The 20,589-nt window shown below is 37.9% G+C and overlaps 1 protein-coding gene across 1 annotated transcript in view; it reads left to right on the forward strand.

Annotated features, from left to right (window-relative positions):
• The first annotated feature begins 2,428 nt into the window (after positions 1–2,428).
• LOC139144426 (interphotoreceptor matrix proteoglycan 2-like) overlaps positions 2,429–20,589 on the forward strand; it is a 36,134-nt gene continuing 17,973 nt past the window's right edge. Inside the window, exons 1-4 of the mRNA XM_070715128.1 lie at positions 2,429–2,779; positions 2,862–2,958; positions 4,597–4,709; positions 6,273–6,331. Of these exons, the coding sequence (XP_070571229.1) occupies positions 2,429–2,779; positions 2,862–2,958; positions 4,597–4,709; positions 6,273–6,331 (620 nt within the window). The remainder of the gene's footprint in view (positions 2,780–2,861; positions 2,959–4,596; positions 4,710–6,272; positions 6,332–20,589) is intronic.

A 20,589-nucleotide genomic window follows, 5' to 3' on the forward strand; every position in this document is an offset into this window, starting at 1 on the left:
AATCAAGTGTGCTCATTTGATTGAGATATTTGAAGAACTTGAGACCGAAATCTTTGTTCATTCCCACTTATTTTGGAATATCTTCTTGTTTTTTATAGTCCTATTACACTTCCGTAAGTTATTTCTAATCAATACATAGGATTATAGGATTGTAAATTATTGTCGCCAGTTCGTTATTGCATTCAACCTACGGTTAATGATTCATGCGGGTCAGGTGAAATCATGACAGGTGGTCGCGTACCACATACCATGCATACTGTCGGCGAGTACGTTCAAGCGACGGCGCCGTTGGATGACGCAGATTCTGTAATGGAGAGGAAATTTAGGGAGGACCGGGTCACTTTTCAAGCATCCCTTTACTTGTGACTATCCTTGATACGGACGGAATCGTTTTTGTGCCTAAATTATGGAGAAAGGAAGACACAAACTCGTCCATCGCCGGCTAGCATCGCTGAAACTATGGATCGTAATAATCGCTTTTGCCGCCCTCATAGTTATGGTAGCCGTTGCGTATTTCACACCCGGTAAGTTCATACCTGAGTCGCTTAGAGACTGGTCAGTTTATGAGGTCGGGGCGGTGGACTATTTTTGCCGACGTCAAAAAGTGCTGACCCCTTATTCCAACTTAAGAAAACAGGGTCACCCCTGTTTCAAATTTCGAAAACAAGGTAACCCCCGCAACAACAAAGGTAAAACAAAAGGAGGAATACAAATTCAATATAAATTCAATAAACAATTTGGTGTACTTTGGTACTTGAGAACCGCAGCACATTTCACTTCCGCATTTGGTTTGTAGATGCACGGCACGCTCCACTATCGATGGGACTTTGTTCAAATGAATTTACCATTTACCAAAAGTAGGCTACGGAGCAGCAGAAGTGCAAACTTGGTGAAAATCTCAGTAACTGTGTATCAAAGTTTACATGTCGCTGATGATTTGAATAGAAATACAAACAAAGACCTCCAAGCCAATAATAAGTTGATAAAATACCAAATATATTTTACATGCAATGCAATGTTCGAAAAGGGCATCTTTACTTTGGTACGGTATTACTAATTTTCATGAACCAGGCTGGATGATGTTGTACGTATGTGCCCATTGTGACAGTTGCCAACCATTTCATACTGTGCTTTTCAATGGAATGTGCATCAAAATGTGTTCAAATGCACTTGACTGTATGATTATTACAAGGTAAGCCCATTGAAGCTTTTAAATATCGTATGTACACTCACTTGAGCCTGCCACATCTAACTAAATGTCAGCAAAGTGTTATTGACGCCATTATAAGGAATCGTTTAAAATTAAAAACAACAAGCAATTTCACTCAACCTTTTTGTCACGTCTTTCAACAAAAAAAGAGACAGAACACCCATATAGCTAGATCTTCATAGGGCAAAATACAGAGGGAATAAATTGCACTAATTCCCAGGAACTAACAGTGAAAGATTTGGATCGTAAAAAACACTTCCCAGTATTTCAAAACCTTAAGTCTGATTCTTTCCGAAGTCACAATGCTAAACAATGAAACCAGTTTAGTTTATTCCAATGTTTAGACCTCTTTAGATGGTTTGAATTGTGACAATGTGTAACTCTCTCTTAAAATTTTAGAGAAACACAGAAATTTACAAATTTAATAATTACCTATAGGTTTCAGTACAGATCTTTGATAAGCCCAGGTTATTTTGATAAGTAAACCAGCAGGTAGTGCATAAGATTGTTTTTTGTCTCCATTTTAAAAATTTGTAAACTTTTCTGTAGTGCCTTAAAATTTATATATTCATACCTTCACTTCTCCCTTGTGTTACAGGCAGTTATAAGCTTATGCTTCTGTTATGCGATTGTTGCGTTGCGTAATAAGGTGGCGATGTTGGTCTAAATCTAAATTTAAAATTGACAATGTTGTCTATCCGAAATTGTTGGCATTGACACCGACAGAAATGTTGTACTGGATCGTTGACGGTGATTTGATAAATTTGTACTATCTGTAAGGAGATATTCATAGTAAAATAGTTTCCTGTATTTTATATATGTATGGAGTTTCTGTCATTGGCATTTCATCTGTTGAATTGCTGGCTTGTACAAGCTGAAAATTCTAAAAGCAAATGTGGCCAGCATGGCTTTGTTTTTATTCGAGAAGATCTGTAGTTTTTATTTATTAATAAATTTTTTCTGATTTTATGGTTATATTTACAACACTACCACTTTTGTAGTTAGATCTTAGGCCCGAAGATCTCAGCTCTGAGGGCCCTTAACTCTTGGGAAAGGGGGGGGGGGCTCTGAAAGTCAACACTTTCGAACAGTGCCAAACAATTCACTCTTTTACAAACCTTATGACTAATCCATTCTGTGAACAAAAGCATTTTCATATTTGATGTTCTTCATTCTCCTTTTTTATTTCTATTTTTATTTGGACAGTAAAATAAAACGATGTCACCTGAAGACGTAGGTGAACAAAAAAGGAAAGACGAAGACACTCTATTAAAAGAATCCAAGATACAAGTGAACTGTAAGCACGCCAATGACGGGTCAGTGTTCCCAAATAACAGACCACGGGCTGAAGATTTAAGTTCAGCGGCAGCAGCCATGGCAGCAAGCACGCCTCATGATGCAAGTACACCTCCAGAAGCCACAACTTTACCGGACACTACTGAAGCTGATACGACTGAAGGCACAGGTACACCATCAGAAACTACAACTTTACCAGACACCACTGGAGCTGACACGACTCACGATGCAGGTACAACGCTGGCAGCCACAACGTCGCCGGACAGTACTAGAGCTAGCACGACTCAAGTTGCACATACATCGCCAGCAGCCACAACGTCACTGTCCACAGCATTTCACAACGTAACAACGACAGCAAGTATTACACTGTTATCACACCACATTGGCCGCCACAACAAGAGATCCAAACATCATCGGAGTTCTTCCTGAAGACACTCCCTTAGAATTGGAAGGTAGGGAGCTTCCTCGTGGAATCAAGTATCATTTATTTCAATCCCACTGGCAAAGCATTACTGTCTGTTTCAAGATACTATTCAAATTACTACAGAAGCGTATTCGTGACATTTTTGTAAGAAAAAAATCTCGTAATTACGCGATTTTAGTTCTTAGCTGTGACCTTGAACACCACAACATTCAGCAACACATTGTTGGCTGAAGTGAAAACTGTCGGCGATGTAGCATGTTCATGTAATTCCTTTCAATTGCAGCTCTTGTCTTTCCATTTGGTAACATTCAAACAACTGCTCAATGATGTCCTTATTCTTAAAATATATGTAATTGTTGATTGACTTTTGACATTTCGCATTGTTGGTGTGATGCAGGACTCGTCCCTTTGTGCTTACTCTTTCATCACATCTCATTACCAGATATGAACTGAAAATGCTCACGTGTTGCAGTTATGTGTAAATTTGAACCTTTGCCACATGTTTGCAACTTCATTGAAAGTGTTATGATCAACATAATGAACAATATTCACCACAGCCTAACTCTGAAGGTCATTAAGTATTCAAATATGTAATTAGCTGAAATAAAAATAATTAATTTCTTTGAGAACTGTCATTGCATCACCACTTTATACAGCAAGTGTAATTGCCTTTGGTCAAGTCCTCCAAGCTATAATTACCAAACTGTGAAGCTTAATAGAAATGCAAATTATACATTAGCTGACATGAAAATGCAAAATGACTTTCAATATTGGTATAACCTGGTATAATCATCAATGTACACAGCATGTTTTGCCAACTTTGATAAAATAAATCCAAATATATACCCCTAATTAGGGAAGTTCATTAAGTATACAAATTAGGAATTGGCTGAAGTAATAATGTTAAATGTATTTCAATAACGTCGTATCATAGTATCTTAATGTACATAGCAAAATCGTCAACTTTGGTCAAGTCAATTGAGATATATATCTCTAATTAGGGAAGTTCATTAAATATGCAAATAAAGAATTGGCTGAAGTAAAATGCTTAATGCCTATCAATAATGTATCTTCTATATACATACCAAGTTTTGTCAATTTTGATCGAGTAAATTTAGATATATATATCCCTAATTAGGAAATTTCATTCAATATGCAAATTAGCAATTATATTTCATGCCACCCCTCATTTAGAGAAAAGCAAATCCACACAAGCCAAGGGCAACTAAAGAATCCTAAGACTTTTATTTACAGATAGTCAGACTTTTATAAGCAGTTATTAACAGTCGTTCACACTCTAAGTAGAGACTAGAGTCTAAATACTTAATTGTCCCTAAAGCGCGCACTTCTGTTTGGCTGATATGACAAATACCATCATTCCTAGTCGCCGAAAGGCAAGGTTAAAACTCAGTGAAGGCAGACAGCGTTTCGCGGCGAAAACTTATAACCTAGGGCGTCGCTGGGGTCAATGTTAGACTTCATAGCCAGTGGCCTCTAGGAAAAGGATTGTGTCCGTAATCTTAAGCTTCACTCATACCAAGATTGCAGAATGATATGTAATCATATCTACCGGACCGGAAAGCGATTCAGTCAAGGCAATGTGCGCCTTGAACACCCTTCTTAATCATTTTCTCATACTGTCTTTTATGTTGTCTTTTTCTTCTAGAAATCGATCACGTTTATGATTTTGCTGTTCAAATAGATCAGGAGTATAGTGCAGACCTGGCTGACGAAAATTCCGACCTTTATAAAGAGGCGTCTTCAAATTTTACAAATACGGTAAAACTCTGATTTTAGGAATTGTCACGCACCACGCAAACAATATTTCTGTAAGCTATTAACGAAAAACGGGAGAAATCATTTTATTTATTTTTGAAGACATATCACTGGGTTGAAACTGTCGTAAAGGATCCAGCTGCTGTAACCTTTGAGGATTTATACACTATGTTTGTTTAAAACGTCAACCAGTTTCTTGTTCTCCTTCCAAAGTATATTGGCATACTTAGTGTCATGATAAAACTCAGCCTGTACATGTGTAAACTCGATTGTTATTGTTGACATGTGAATTCTGGTCCGGACTAGAGTTTATATGTGAAAATAACAATGTATTTTTCAAGCATAGATGCTGTTGTGACCACCTAAATAATATTTATTTCAACATGCCTTGGGTAGCAGAATAAGAACTTGAAATGGGTATACATGGTTGAATAAATTATGAAAAGTTACAGGTAAAGGCCCTTTAAAGGTATACAGTCACCTGTAATCTAAATATGCCCATATACGGTCAAAGGGGCGTTCCTTGGTATTCTTAATGCCCACGTGAGGGCGCTGCTGTTTTTAAAAAGCGGCCACCCGCTTAAAATCTGTGATTGGTTAGATTTCCCCTTTCCATGGTAATTGTGGCAAAATTGGAACAGGTGACAGTATACCTTTAAGAGGCACACGACTTCAGACAATTCAATCGTCGGAAGACACTTGCTCCTGTAACTATTGAACTCAATTGCGTATCATTAACATTTCCACTGGCGGTCATTCATATTCCAAAAGAAGTATCTAGTGCAACCCTTGGTCGAACATATCCAATATTGCAACTTCTCTTCCGGAAAACGTAAAAGATCATTTGACAAAATAGTAGTGTTTGTATGTTTTAGACAAACAACATCAGTCATGCTGGTGGAAGTTGCGTTAAGGTAACGTTGGTTGCTGCATTTCAGCTGCATGGATTAAGAAACTAGCACATGTTTGTGTAATCCTGTTGCGCTATTCATTAAAAATAGAGTAATTGGTGTAAATTCTGTCAAACAGTGAGTGAATGTTGACGTCATACGCTGGTAAAATATCCACATTTTTTCAGCACAAGAAGCAGAGCCGTTAAATCTATTATATCGTTAATTTTCATGTTGATTTAATTTTGCGTTTTTCAATATTCTAGAATATGTTCACTTTATATTGATAATAATGAAGTTTATTTGCACTATAGATCTCCGGCCCTATGTGCTAAAGTCACTACAGAGAAATACATTTCAGTCAAAGGAACAAGTGCAAAATAATAAATATTTCAGTTTGTACAGTATCCATTCGAAGTTCACTTCGTGCTTTGAAAGCAAAAAAAAAAGATACTTTCACTTTGATTTAAAGGTACTCATTTCCCGAAGAATCAATAGGTTTTACTGCCATTCAACATTTTCACTGCGATAAAAATTACAGGATTTAATATACCTGGAAAATGAAGAAATTACAATATTAATAGTTTATAGTGTAACAATTCAGATCGCTCGCTTCCATCAAAATAAAGATTTGTACGTAACGTTTACGGTTAATGTTGTTCTCTTGTACACACAGATGACCCCGTACTACAATGCTACTGCCGGATTCAAGGAAATTAGAAACATTGTTTTTAGGTAGGAGAAATTTAAAGTAACCAACATCAAATTTTATGCTTTAACCTCGCTTTAAATGAAATACTGTGTACGGTGCGTCTCCGACGGACGCTTCCCATTTGCTTTGTTACCATACCAACAAATGACGCTAGCAAACTACAGCCTTAGCATTGAAGTTGTCCTGGGTGACAGTTCGTCGTTTCATCGACCTCGTTTTGATTATAACTCAATGGCAAATCTTTCCTTCATAGAAATGACAGTTTTTGTTCACGAAAACAAGGACATTTCTTCGCCAACTCCAACAGAATAATAATGTTTATACAAAGTATTATTTTATTCACGGCGCACTATTACATGTTTGTTATAATTGTTGACAAACAAATTCTAGTCAGTACCAAAATCAAGTTGCTAACAACGCTTTGTTGACAAGTTAAACACAAGAACTGCGAGGTGATTTTTGGAGCCGATCAAGAAACCTTTTCACAAACAAAAACAAAACTGCAGGAAATATATTTAGTATACTATATTATATTTCTATACTATAAGGAAATACAATACAATATATTAACATATACTATACTCAAAGTTACAGCTAATGGACCTTTAAATTCGACTATCATGGCTTTATTCAAAATTCAGATCTTTGATCCCCCATCTACTCATAATGATAATGAATATATACCAAACTATAGCAGTAAACATTTCCGGTGAGTTGCACTGCCTTTACATTGATGCACGTCTACAAAACCCCAATTCCTTCATATTATGCAGTCCTTTCAATGAAGCTTCTGCGGTCAGATCGGCCGCCATCTCTGGCAGTGGAGAACCCTACCAAAGTTGACTACGAAGTGGTTTACGAATACACGGCGATGGACAACAAAGAGCTTACGTGCGAGGAACTAGCGAGTAACACTTATCCGGCGTTGACGTACGTCGGCGACTGCGGAGGTACGAGTATGCCATCTTTGTCGTGCACAAGTTGACAGCCTCACAATCAGGGTTGATGTGTCTTAGTTCAGTGATGACGACAAATTATAAACAGAACAACAGCTATGATACCTGCAATAATTATAGCCCTTTAGCCGTGTACCGGCTTCTTTTTGCGTTGGAAGAAGCAGAAGAAGAAGCAGGCACACGGCCCGGGAGGGGGAGCAAAAATTGTTGCAGCTAGAACGATGCCAACGTTAGGTGTTTGGATGTGTTCAGTTACCATTTCGTTGTATTGGCGCTGTGAAAATAATCGGGATCTGGAGAGGTTAACTACATCAATTGCTCTTTCTGTTTCATTGCATTCTTTTGTTCAAACGCACAATGAACTTGGCCCAATCGATAGAATCATCGTCAACGGGGTTTTCCTTTTCCTCGTGTTGTCTTCATTTCTTTTTAATATCACCCTGCTTGTTAGGCTGCATTCACAAACACCTCTGGAAGGGGGATTTCAGAGGGGGGACTTGAAAAAATTTACAACGTGCCAGAGGGATCTGATAAAATTGACATTACAAAGTGGGGACTTGAAAATTTATTGAATATCAAATTCCTTTTCAAATACTTTCTGGCACTTTCATTTCCTACCATTTTCGGCGCGCCCTTCGGGCGCAAGTTTTAGGGTATATTAAACAATTTATTGATGATCCAAGCAGCCACCTTGAGGCAAAAGATTAAGGTTGTCATGATTTCTACTTACCCAACCCCTCTGTTGTGCAAAACTGTCCTCTATAATGACTAAAAGTTTCAACTTAACCTTTCAATAACAATTTGGGAGATAACTTATTTGATATCATTATCCCATTGGTCAGTGTCAAACATTCATGCCGCCGTATGTACATTTTTATTTTTTGAGGACTTTGACAGAATACAAACTATTTAGAATAGTGCATAGTGTCATCAATAACAACTGGAAGCTTCAGGTCAAACAACCTTTGAATAACAATTTGGGAAATGATAACCTATGTGTTATTCGTAGTTCCTCATAGCCTACAATGTTTAGTGAATCAACATTTCAGTGAAATGCAAAAATCAAATTTGTTGCACACACATATACCTACAGCCACCTTAGTCTGATAAAGCACATTACTATCAATTATCAAACGTTTATAAAATAACAGATTTAGCTACTTTTGTATTGTAAAAAAATATTCATAGTTTCCTTACAGACTACAATTATATAATAGTGGATCAACATTTCGATGAAATTCCAAAATTAATTTTCATGCACACACACGGACTTGAAACCACCCTAGGCTAATCAAATAAATTAATATCAATAATCAAGCGTACATAATAAATAAATAAACAGATTTACCGAGTTTTGTATTGTCAAAAAAAATATTCATAGTTTCCTCATAGACTACAATGTATGGTGAATCAACATTTTCGGCGAAATTCCAAATCAAATTTCTTGTACACATTTGCACATGTAACCACCTTCTTCTAATCAAGTACATTATGCGAGTTTTAAATTGGGAAAAATATTCACAGTTTTGTCATAGACATTTTCGGCGAAATTCCAAAATTCCAATTCCGATCTAATGTTTGCATGTCTAGAGCTTTAACTCAAACATTCCTGCACTAATTTCTTTCAATCTTTACACAAAGATATCTAAATAATTTCATGTGCATGTGTGAGTGTTTGTAGTTGACAAAAATGTCAAATGTAAAAGTTAACAAATCTGTGGGACCAGATATGATTCGTAATTGGATTTTGAGGGATACCGAGTTTGTTAATGTCCTTGGCAAGCCCATATGCGTTATTTTCAAATGTTCAATTCGTGAAGGTTGTGTACCTACTGTGTGGAAATCTGCAAATGTTTGTTCCATTCCTAAGGTCAACCCACCACGTATTTTGTCTAAAGATCGTCGGCCAATAGCCTTAACACCTGTATCATGTAAAATGCGTGAGTCGTTGGTACATGGCTTCTCGAAGAGGTCACAGATAAAATTGATCCAAAGCAAGTCGGTGCAATTTAAAGCACCTCTGCAACACAATACTTGATTGATATGTTCCACAGTGGTATCTCCCTACAGAACAAGGCAAAACAACACAAATTGTCTTGCTAGATTACTCTAAGGTTTTTTTAACCTTATTGATCACAATATTCTTCAGATTCTTATCAAGAAATGGAAGATATGAAAGTCTGGGCAGTGTCGGCAGTGTTGGTCCAGCACATAGCTGCTTTCCTCAGTGACAGGCAACAACGTGTCATACTTAGACAGGTGTCAGACTATATTAAAGTCCATGGAGTTGTACAAGAGGGTTCATGGCTTGGTCCCTTATTATTTACAAGGCTCGAAATTGGAGTATTCCCGCGTCCACGGACTACCAACGTTACCCCGGGCTACCAAATTCCATGAAATGGTAGCCCATATGGACTACCAAAGCCTGAAACATGAAATTACTTAGTGGCGACATGATGCTGATCACTGCTAGATGACCGACGCTCATACAGTCGACCAAGCTGGACACAGAAAGGCCAGACTATGACTTTGTTATGCAAATTAAAGGGCGACAGTGCAGTCGAATTTGTTGGAATAAACTTTCAATAAAATATCTGAACTGATGTACTTGGATGACAGGCCGAAAATTCATTTTCATAGTTATTTAATCACAATCTATCAGTCCTTGTTGGAAACCGAACATTCAATTTTTCTTCTTTAGAAAGAAGCATAAAACGAGAAATTTCTCGACTATCGTTTCACTCGGCCGCGGACATCTTGTTCACATTCCACTTCGCGCATGCGCAAATGTCGCTTTTGAAGTCGGCTTGCATCATGTTTTGCTCACGTGTTCACACATGTGAGCATATGTGGCAGCGATGTCTGTCTGTCTGTGTGTTTGTCTGTCTGTGTGTCTGTCTGTCTGTCTGTCTGTGTGCTCGGTATCTCAAAAACGCTCATCAGATCAGAATCCAATCTGGTAGGCCTACATAGATACAGTTGCAAATGGCAAGAACTGATTAGTATTTGGTGGTGTGTGACTTGCTTACGTTTTGCTCATTTGCATAATTAATGATTTAGAAAAGACGGATATAAATTGAGAATGACTGAACACAATCTGATGAGATTTGCTACAAATGTTGATCACACCAAAATATATCAGCCGTGAAAGATATTAAGGGTTTACAAGAAAGATAATGACTAATTTGCATAGTTAATGAACTTTAGCCAATTGCTTTTCTGCATATCTAATGAACTTTCTTAAATAGGGGTATTAATCTGTTTTGACTTGACCAAAGTTGACGCAACTTGCTTTGTAAATTAAAGATACTCTGATACGACATTATTGAAAGGAATTAAACATTTCCACTCCAGCCAATTCCTAATTTGCATATTTAATGAGAACTTTTCAGTCAATTCCTAATATTTAATGAACTTTCCTAAACAGAGATATATACTTGGATTTATTTGATCAAAGTTGGCAAAACATGCTATGTACATTGATGACCAGGTTATACCAATATTGAAAGTCAATTCGTATTTTCATGTCAGCTAATTTATAATTTGCATATCCAATGAGTTTTCACAGTTTGGCATATATAGCTTGGAAGGACTTGACCAAAGGCAATTACACTTGCTATATAAAGTGGTGATACAATGACAGCAGTCAAAGAAATTAACCATTTTTATTTCAGCTAATTACATATTTGAATACTTAATGACTTTAGAGTTAATTTGTGGTGAATATTGTTCATTATGTTGATACTAACACATTCAACGAAGGTGCAAACATGTGGCAAAGGTTCAAATTTGCACATAACTGCAATATTTAATGAAACACGTGAGCAGTTTCGGTTCACATCTAGTTTCGGAACTAATGCCTGACAGGCAACAGTTTCGACAAATGATGCCTGATGACATCGTTTATGTAGATTAGCACAAAAGAAGGCATGCCACGTGACTATCAATTGACGAATTAGATCGCAGGTTGCGGATGAGGCATGATCGTGTAGTTTACAGCTTTACAAAAGCATGCATATTCCTTCTTTGGGTGTTACTCCTGACCCAGGTTTTATATGTTTGTAAATCCCATCAAAAATTGCTAATGTGAGTGACCCTATACCATGATATTCAGTGTGGATGAAGAGTTTTCAAGCATCTGAGAAGGGAAAGTCTTCATATTTTGAGCTCGGTCACTAGCAGCATACTGGTAAGAGAACCTATGGGTATGAACAGTGTGTGGAAGTTTTGCAATCGAACATTTATCATGTTCATTTTGCAAAATACGGAAAGCTGAGAACATTTGTCAAGTATTTTACACCTCATTGTGTTCATAGCTATATTTGGCATTTGTTACAGATTATTTTTATAAAATAATTCACAGAAACAGTTGAAAGGGAAGTAAATCAAATTGCTCAAACTATGTTGTTTACAAATAATGGTAAATATAAAGAAACTTGATTGGTCTTGACAATCCAAATGCATGATGATGTAATTTTGACATTGATTTTTGTCTTGGTTCCCTCCACATCAAATATTTTCGTATATCTCAATTGTGGCCCCTTTATTAGAATTTGAAGTCCACCGTCGTCTTACTTCCAACCCCTCCTGTCAAAGCATAGACAGTAGAGGGTTCCCCCTGACTGTCTATGGTCAAAGTAATCCTGCAAAATTGTTTGTTAAGCGCCCTCTATAGCCACTTTTCTTCCCATGTTCCAATATCATCTACTCAAATGAGCACAAGGCAGTTTCATATTTCAACGCTTGTATTTTGACAAACTGTGTACATACACTTGTGACTATTACCCACTACTTTACTAGTGGCTTAAAAGTGCATTTACAATCATGTTCCCACACTTTCACCATATTACATTGACAAAATTTATATTTGGCGGGGACTTTGTCATTGAAAATGACTTGTTTTGAGAGTTTTACCTGTCAGTGTTGCCCGCATAAGATCCGTACCATTAAATGATGACTGAAGGCGACGGTGTATTTGTTCCTTGTTTCTTCGCTCACAGATCCTGAAGCGGTCAACGTTTGCGACTACGCAGTCTCGCCGTGTGGAAGCCGTTTTCAGCAAGTTGAAGTCGACTATCAGTGTTTGTGTCGATCAAAATGCAAACAAGGCTACTGCGAAAACGGCGGGATATGCGAACACAGAGATGAAATAATATGCTGGTGAGTGCGTGCGCCCATACCTTCCCTTTATTTGAATTGATATATCGAGTTTTTTTTTCTGAATGCAAACGTTGGTTATTAGTGACAAGTATAATTACATACGAAGAGACTGCTGTAAGCATGTTTCTATGGTGAAAACCGGATGACGAACTTTGGTAGTTTGCCGGGTGTCTCCTTCTCAAGAGGAAGTCGAAATACTGGGTGTTGGATGTAAGTTGACGGTCCATAGATTCTTTTGCATGTGAGCATGATGCACCAATCTGCTGAGGTATCTTCATGTTTTCATAGTTTGTTTTCGTATCGGAACTTCTCAGTATTTCTCGGAAATGACGCCTATAATCCAGGATTGCTCTTTATTATATTCACGCTGGTGGAAAAAAGAGAGCCGCGAACCCAACCAGACGCAGGCGTACAACCAAATCCATTAAAATTAAGATGATTGTCCTTGTAATACAAAGATATCATTTTTTCACCAGTTAAACCTGATATTCAGTGATATGTAATCAATTGTTTCAGGAAAGTCGCAGGACCTAAAGACGAAGTTTAAAATGAGGTCTCAAACTAACGATAATGAAAGGTGTATCTTTGCAAAATTGCCACAATAAACAGTCCATTTCCGTTTTTATCAAAATATGAGAAGCTAAAAGAAAGTCATATAAAACAATATCACCTTGAACAATCCGTGACACTTTTTGTCAGGGATAAAAGAACATGTGATTTAAATTCTGAGATATGCCTATTTTCGAGTCGACCATTTATAACGCATTTTATCGGCATATTAGTGGGAATGTTTTTTCTTAATATTAAAAAAATAGGATGTAGTAGCGAAAAGTGTAGTTTGGTGCTGACGATCTTGTAAAAAGAAAACTACAACAACATAAAATTGTATCAAGTATAGCTTCATTTGAGTATACCAAAAATATTGGGCTCGTATACAGAGTGCGTTCAATGTCGCAGTTACGATCAGAAATTTACGCGTCTCTGATGTATACAACAAGCAAACAGAAACAGTTGCATTATTTTAAGATTTTCAATCTATTTTCACTCAGGTGTCCGTCTGACAGCAACTATAGCTATGTTGGAGACAAATGTCAGAAGAGACTTAGCAAGAGTATTTTCATTCTCGTCATTTCGCTATCAGCAGCGCTGTACTCAATCATTATCATAATTCTCGTTGTGTGCTTTGTGAAATCGAGGCGACGGAAGGACACCGCGAAATACTCTGACCAGCCGACCAACAGGTGAGTCAATAAGTTCATTTAATAGTCTGGTGTCAGAGAGGAACATAATATTTTGTTTGTTTGTTTGTTTGTTTGTTTGTTTGTTTGTTTGTTTGTTTGTTTGTTTGTTTGTTTGTTTGTTTGTTTGTTTGTTTGATTGTTTGTTGGATGGGCAACGGGGTACGCTACATGAAGGAAGACTGGAACGATCGCTGGAAACTCGCGTACGATTCTGCGTGGAAATCCGAGGGTTTCCGAATGCTACCGACAAAGAAGCGTTCCAAACCACGAACACGAAGGCCAAAAAGTGAGCGCGAAAACTTCAAGGGGAAACAAAAAAATTCACAACGGGTGGCCTCTGACGGAAACACAAGGTCGAGGTCGAGGAAGAAAGAAAATCAGCAAAAGAGAGCCGCAGAAGCCGATGACTGGAGGCAATATTACCCTTTCGGAACAACGGAAAGGCGGAAACGAGACTTTGGGTCTGATCACGACAATGCTGGGTACAACGGTCATGGTGAAATGGAGTTTGTTGTTGGTGATCATGATGAACCAGAGTTTACTGAGTTTATTGAAACGTGTACACTATTTGTATGCGATGGGAACGTTGTAGTCTGCTGGCTCGAACTGAAGATCAAAATGAAATAGAAGCAATCCCTGCCTAACTTTAAACATTGAACATTGTACATATTTTATTCGAAAATCCCCTACGTATTTCATCTCAAAGTCATTTGTGGTTTGCCCGGTGGGTTATTTTGAAGCTGTCATTAACTTCTCAACAGTTTCACTGTTATCTACAACAGCCTAAATTATGAAAACCTCGCGTGGGGTGATATTTAGTGACGAGTTACTGACGGACTGCGAACTGCATTTATTGTAACTTTTTCAAGTAGTTTGCATTTTTGACAGCAACTTGAAAAGTCTTGACTACAAAACCAAATTTAACAACAAGACTTATTCAAATTCCAGTTGGCCGTAATGATAATTTGGGCGCCAGACATCCTCTGCATGGGCTGTATTCTGTATTCAAGGCTATCGATCCATTACACTGTACATGCATGAAGAGTTACAAATACGAAAATTGAGATGTGGCAGATATCTGCATTTGATGGCGTCCTTTAGAGTTATTGAAAATATTCACGTTGTTTTCGTTTGTTCAGTATTTTGATAGCGTCTATCCTCGGTATGCCTGACTTGTCATCTTACTGATGTTCCTAAAATTGATCACATTCTTATTGTTTTTTTCTCTCAAATAAGTGAATTTTGTCATTGTTCTTACTACAAACAGAATAATCACGCCTGAAAAATACATCCTAAGTTACACGCAGCGGAGTTTTCATTATTGTTTTCCGTTTGCCTTTCCACAGCTTCGAAGGATACGACCACTGGCATGCATGTACGGCTATCCATCTGTCACTCCAGGAGGTGAGTCTCACGCCACAATCATAATATAATAATGATAACGTATATAACAGAAAATGTAATATTGGCATAGCATTAAGTATATATAATATTTTCCCCGTTTCTAAAGTTTTGTTTCTGTATTTATTTCAGCTGAGTTTGCGGGAAGACCACTTTGAAAAAACTCTCAGTATCCTGATTATCCGTCAAGCGCAGTCTGAGATGAAAAAAAACTTTATTACGGTCAGGGTTTTGGGGGAAACTTACTCATCAGATGAGGAATTAGCCTGTCACTGTATTTGGCGACCTAAGGTGCTGCTGTGAGAAAATACAAGATTCAAAGCAGACATGTTTAAGCTCTCTGGATTCCGTCGAACTGAGTTCGTGTAAGAGATATCTCGCCTCGGGGTTAATCTCGTATGTTATGTGGATACCGTAATGTTTAGGACAGACTGTACTTTTAGGTATCAGAGGTATACCCTATCGCAAATGTCTGCGACGCAGTAACGAAGTTGCTCCTAACTGCAATTGTGATATACGTGTTTGACAACGGCTGATGCATGACTGCCAAGTAAGCCAACGCTCATACGGATAATAAACTGTGTACAAAGAAAAAATATATTTGTATATATTTTGAAAACTAAATATACCTCTATCACTCATGATCAATCAACATATTTCGATATATATGAACTGACAAGATACACACATATTTAATGTGTCAACATTTAATATATACATCTTACGATTGCAGGATCATCCTTTTAAGTTAAAACGCGCCTCGGGGACAGATATTAGGGCTTTCAAACTTTATCAATTTTACTCTGATCTACCACTTGTGAGGTTTCATTTTAAAGCTCTTGGCGAAAAAAAAATTTTCACCGTCTTATTTTTTCGAAAATCGAAAAATTTATTTTTCTCCATAGAGTTAACACAGGGATGGCGGTGATTTTGAATTTCAAATATCTTTAACTCTTGGTAATTTGTTTCCCTGGTATCAAAATTTGTACGATGACCCCCCCCCCCCTATTTTTTCTTGATTTTGACAGAGAATGGTTTAAAAAATTCATGAGGAAAGTTTGAGCAAAGGTTTAAGTTCACTTTCGAAGCGCATACTACCTTAATATCATTTACTGCTGAACTTCAAATCAATTCAACTTTCCTGCCTAAGGAATAATAAAATAAGTCACGTCAACAATCTCAATCCAAAAACACAAAGAAAGATATATTAAACCCTTGTGGTCGAATGTTTCCCCGTCAAACTTCACAAGAAAAGTTATTTCGAATTGAGACTGAAAAACTTTACAGTCACTCTTCCTGACAAAGGAAATTTCAACATCTCAACTGATATGATATGATATGATATACGTGTTGTTTGTTTCCTTTGTTGTTCTTTTTTTCACGACATATGGAAATTATATATTTAGCATCACATCGAGACCCAGTGCCGCTGCGTCTACGCACAACATCATTCAAATTCAAGTGTCAGGCTCACGTGACATGTTTTATCATCGGTAAATTACTCCACTTCCTTATTGTTCAGAAACAAGGCTACAAAATCTATGTATGCTGAGATGAATGCAGCTGGAGTTTGAAAAGACAATTGTCGACGCCAAGAGTGACAGAAGAGTGTGTCGTCAATTGAAATTAAATCTTTTATTAGTACGGTATTAAAGTACAAGTTTTACAGTAGAAAATGTATCGTTTTTGAGAGAAAAGAGAGAGAGAGACAGAGACAGAGACATACATACAGAGACAGAGAGACAGAGAGACAGACAGACAGACAGACAGAGAGACAGACAGAGACAGGTAGACTGGCAGAGGCCTGAGAGGCACAGTCAGGCAGACAGAGACACCATGACAGAGTGACAGATTATATCATGTTTAGGTGCAATTGATAAAATCGACAGGTAGGAACGTTAAAAATGAGTTGCTGAGTTGCAGATGGCAGTTGAGTTTGAGTTTATTTAGAAGTCTCAAGAAAGACATTGGCCCCAAAGACAACAAGATTTTTTTAAATATATGACTACTTAACCATAGACCTCTGAGAAAAACTTTTCTCGAGGGTCTTTGCTTTAACGTTCAAACTTGCTGTCGACATTGTTCAATAAACTTTGGATAAATTTACTCTTTTTAAGGCGAAAGCACGATCTCAGAGGGCTAGGGAAGTTAAGTTAATTTTGAAAGTTGGTTTTGTGGGGGTGCCATGGTTTGCGGGCGAAGAGTTGGGAAGACATGTCGTCTTCATTAGCTCAATTGATAGTGCCGTCCGACAGGTCATTATTGGCAGGGCGGTTGAACCGACAGCGTGAACAGAGTGTGGTTAGTTTCGGTAAAATTTGCTGGCTGCGTTACAGGCTAGTTACTTCGTGAGCACATGTTGAAATGCTGGGGCAGACAGAGAGAAACAGTGACAATGACAGTTAAGATAATGGACATTTCGATGGAAAATACGATTTAAAAAGCATGATCATTGTGATGGTGTATCGTCTTACTACTTTGAATGATGGGATTGCCGACGCAATATGTTTTATTTTTTATTCTGATTTAAACTTTCTTTCAAATTGTTATTTCTACCGTCGCGCCCTGAGACGGGAAACTCGATTAAATGGTGACACAAACCCACATTGCGTCAATCTCCAATTGGAAAAGCTATTATGTTCTGCATCAGGGACCGAGGTCTGCCTTATTAAAAATGACGGCGTTGCTATCCTTTACTGTCATCTAGTAGAACAAATAAGGAAACAGAAAAAATGAAAAAACACGTTTGTGTACGCCTTCTTCCGCTGACTGGTGGGCCATTTCTGCGACGTCTGGCGTTCAATACCTCAAAGGTGCGTTAAAGATTTGTATAGTGTCAAATATAGGTATTTTGAACCGTACAGCGGGACCCGGAATTCTTTAGATAGAACGTACCTCGAAAACAGATATTCGGACTCTACAGTTTATAAAATACTTGTTTGGCCGACCACTTGAGCGAACTTATTTTGAAGCTCACCGGGGCAATAAAGTTTTCGCCGGTTTATCTTTTTAAAAGTCGAAAATATTTCCCGATAGGATGGCAGCCATTTTGATTTTCAAATATCGCTAAATTAAGTCATTTGTTTCTATGGAAATTGGTATAGCAACCCTTGGTGACTATTGCTTTCGAAAGGGAATGGATAAAGTTCCCTTACGGAAAGTTTGAGCAAAAGTTTATGTCTTTCAATGTTGAGGTGGGTACTACCTTAAACCACTAACACACATCAGCGACTGTGTGCACAACAACTGCCTAAAATCCTGCTTGATCTGTTCCGTGTAGGGGCCCGATCACAACCACTAGCGTTTTTTTGTGTATTCATGCAAGTTGCGCGTAACAATATTTATTAATTTAAAGATACACAAACTTCCCAGAAACGTCACGCACACACCTCGTTTCGGCATATCATTCGTAACGTGTAAATCTTTAATCCTCGTAAACATTTTTGAATACCATATTTAATGCTTTTATGTGTATACGTTCCAAATGTAAGTAAATTCCCCTGAAGAATGTGGCAAATGATCAGTTGTGAGATGTTCGTGGTGTTTGGGTAGACATGAACCGAAGTAAGGGAATCTTAATCTTTCGACATCTGAAAAATAGGGGATTTTCACTTGAATGTCTTTCAGAAGGTCACTTTCTTTTGGTTTAATAAACTTCTGAAGGGCAAGTGGTAAACACCCTGACAAGAGCGGGTGATACCAAGGGACCCTGCACATGGCAGTGCGGAAGAGAAGATAGGTTAAAATTATGAATAATTCATACCTGTAACTACTTTTGTTGGAGAGGAAGTTTGAAGAAACTTTATGTTTACTGCATACTTTGAAATATTTACCCTTATGGATAGCTTCAAGCTGTGGTGATATTTCTTTCAGTAATATTTACGATAAAAAGTAACCTGATAATCACTCAAAGTTAGACAAAAAAACTATCCGGTTTTTCACTATATGCGTTCATTAATATGCATTTTACAGGGAAACTCTCCTCCAAAATTGATTATTTTTTCATTTTTCACGCAAACGAGTTCCATTGACTGACCACTCAAAGGGCTTTTAGGTATGATCAGTATAATTTAGGGCCGGGGTATAGTTTAGTTCAGGAGCGCAACCAACAAAGACGTCCGTGAAACAAGTCTTCGTAAGCGATGTCGTTGAGGGTAGGCTCGGTGTCGGCACCGATGTCGGGGAATGTCATTCTTACGCTCAGCGGGTAATTCGAAAAAGTCCAGCTGACTGGCAGAAAGTATGAGTCCTTTTTCCCCGGTAAGTTGTGCTGAGAGGGAAAGGGGAACAATTATGGGAGGCATGGGAATTTTGCAAATATCTTTTATTTCCCCTCCAAGTGTAATTGTGTTCAAAATGCGTTTTACTTATAATAACGCCCCTAACGACAATTTCCCTTATTCGGCTGGTTGACTGCCAGCGTCAGAAGTTACAAGTAACGGACTGAAGAAAGTTCTCTCTGTCTTGTTTGACCATATTTTTGTGTGCATTTTGGTCACGCATCTCCTGCATCTCGCTCTACAGATACGCTGAACCACTTGACTTGACCATTCTGATGGTCAACTACTGAGCAAGACCACAATCTCTAGTGATTGAAATCCACGACATATCAAAAAAGTCGTGATAGACCGTAAGTTCTGTATGTGTGACCTAGCTAGCTGTCACCCTTGTCTTAATCTCAATGCAAATAAAACAGGTGTGGCAGGTCAGAGTCCTCGCGACCCCTCCCGTGAATAATCGAGACATATTGGCCATATCATAAACAACGAAATCGAGTGCTGTATGTGCGACCTGCGTTGATTGCAATCAGGCGCTATCCATCGTGACGCAATAGCTTTGCACATTATCGGGCTTCAACAATCACAGAAAATGCCAGACACCTGACAGTGTGTGTTTTGCAGAACCGAGTGCGTGTACTACATTCCTCAACCAGTGTTTTCTTTAACTTTTAAGACTTTTTCAAGTCTTTGAGTCAAGTTAGGAATATATTCGTTTATTATGCACACTTTTTTTGTAAAATTTGTTGGAGCCCAAGACACTCCTGAGACTGAGTTGGCGGCGCGTGTCGACTTAGCTTTTAGGAGTTCAGTTGGACCTCTGCCAATACAACAGAGCGGTCTTTGAAAGGAAGTACAGAGTATCCCACTTTTTGACATTCGTGTCAAACTCAAATACAATAAATCATGGCCGAAGTCACGCGCTCTAGATATAAAAAGCCGCTAATGTCGCAATTCTGTCGCATTCTCGATAAGAAAGAAGAAAAAACCCAAATGAAATACAGGTATGAGGGCAATCCATGTTGTGTAGGCTTTGACGACGCCGAAATTCAACAGTCATACTAAATTATTAATAAGAAATGTCCGACTCTGTGTTTGTATATAATTTATCATAACTATTCCAATCATGTCACTTCAGCGACATGGGCGTAAACTGTTTTGAGTTTCAAACTTCACATATTTGCACTAGACATCAAGTATGCTGATTTGAATGAGATACTTTGAAGAACCTGAAACGAGACGAAAC

This window comes from Ptychodera flava, chromosome 11, assembly GCF_041260155.1.
Source record: "Ptychodera flava strain L36383 chromosome 11, AS_Pfla_20210202, whole genome shotgun sequence".
Lineage (NCBI taxonomy): Eukaryota > Metazoa > Hemichordata > Enteropneusta > Ptychoderidae > Ptychodera > Ptychodera flava.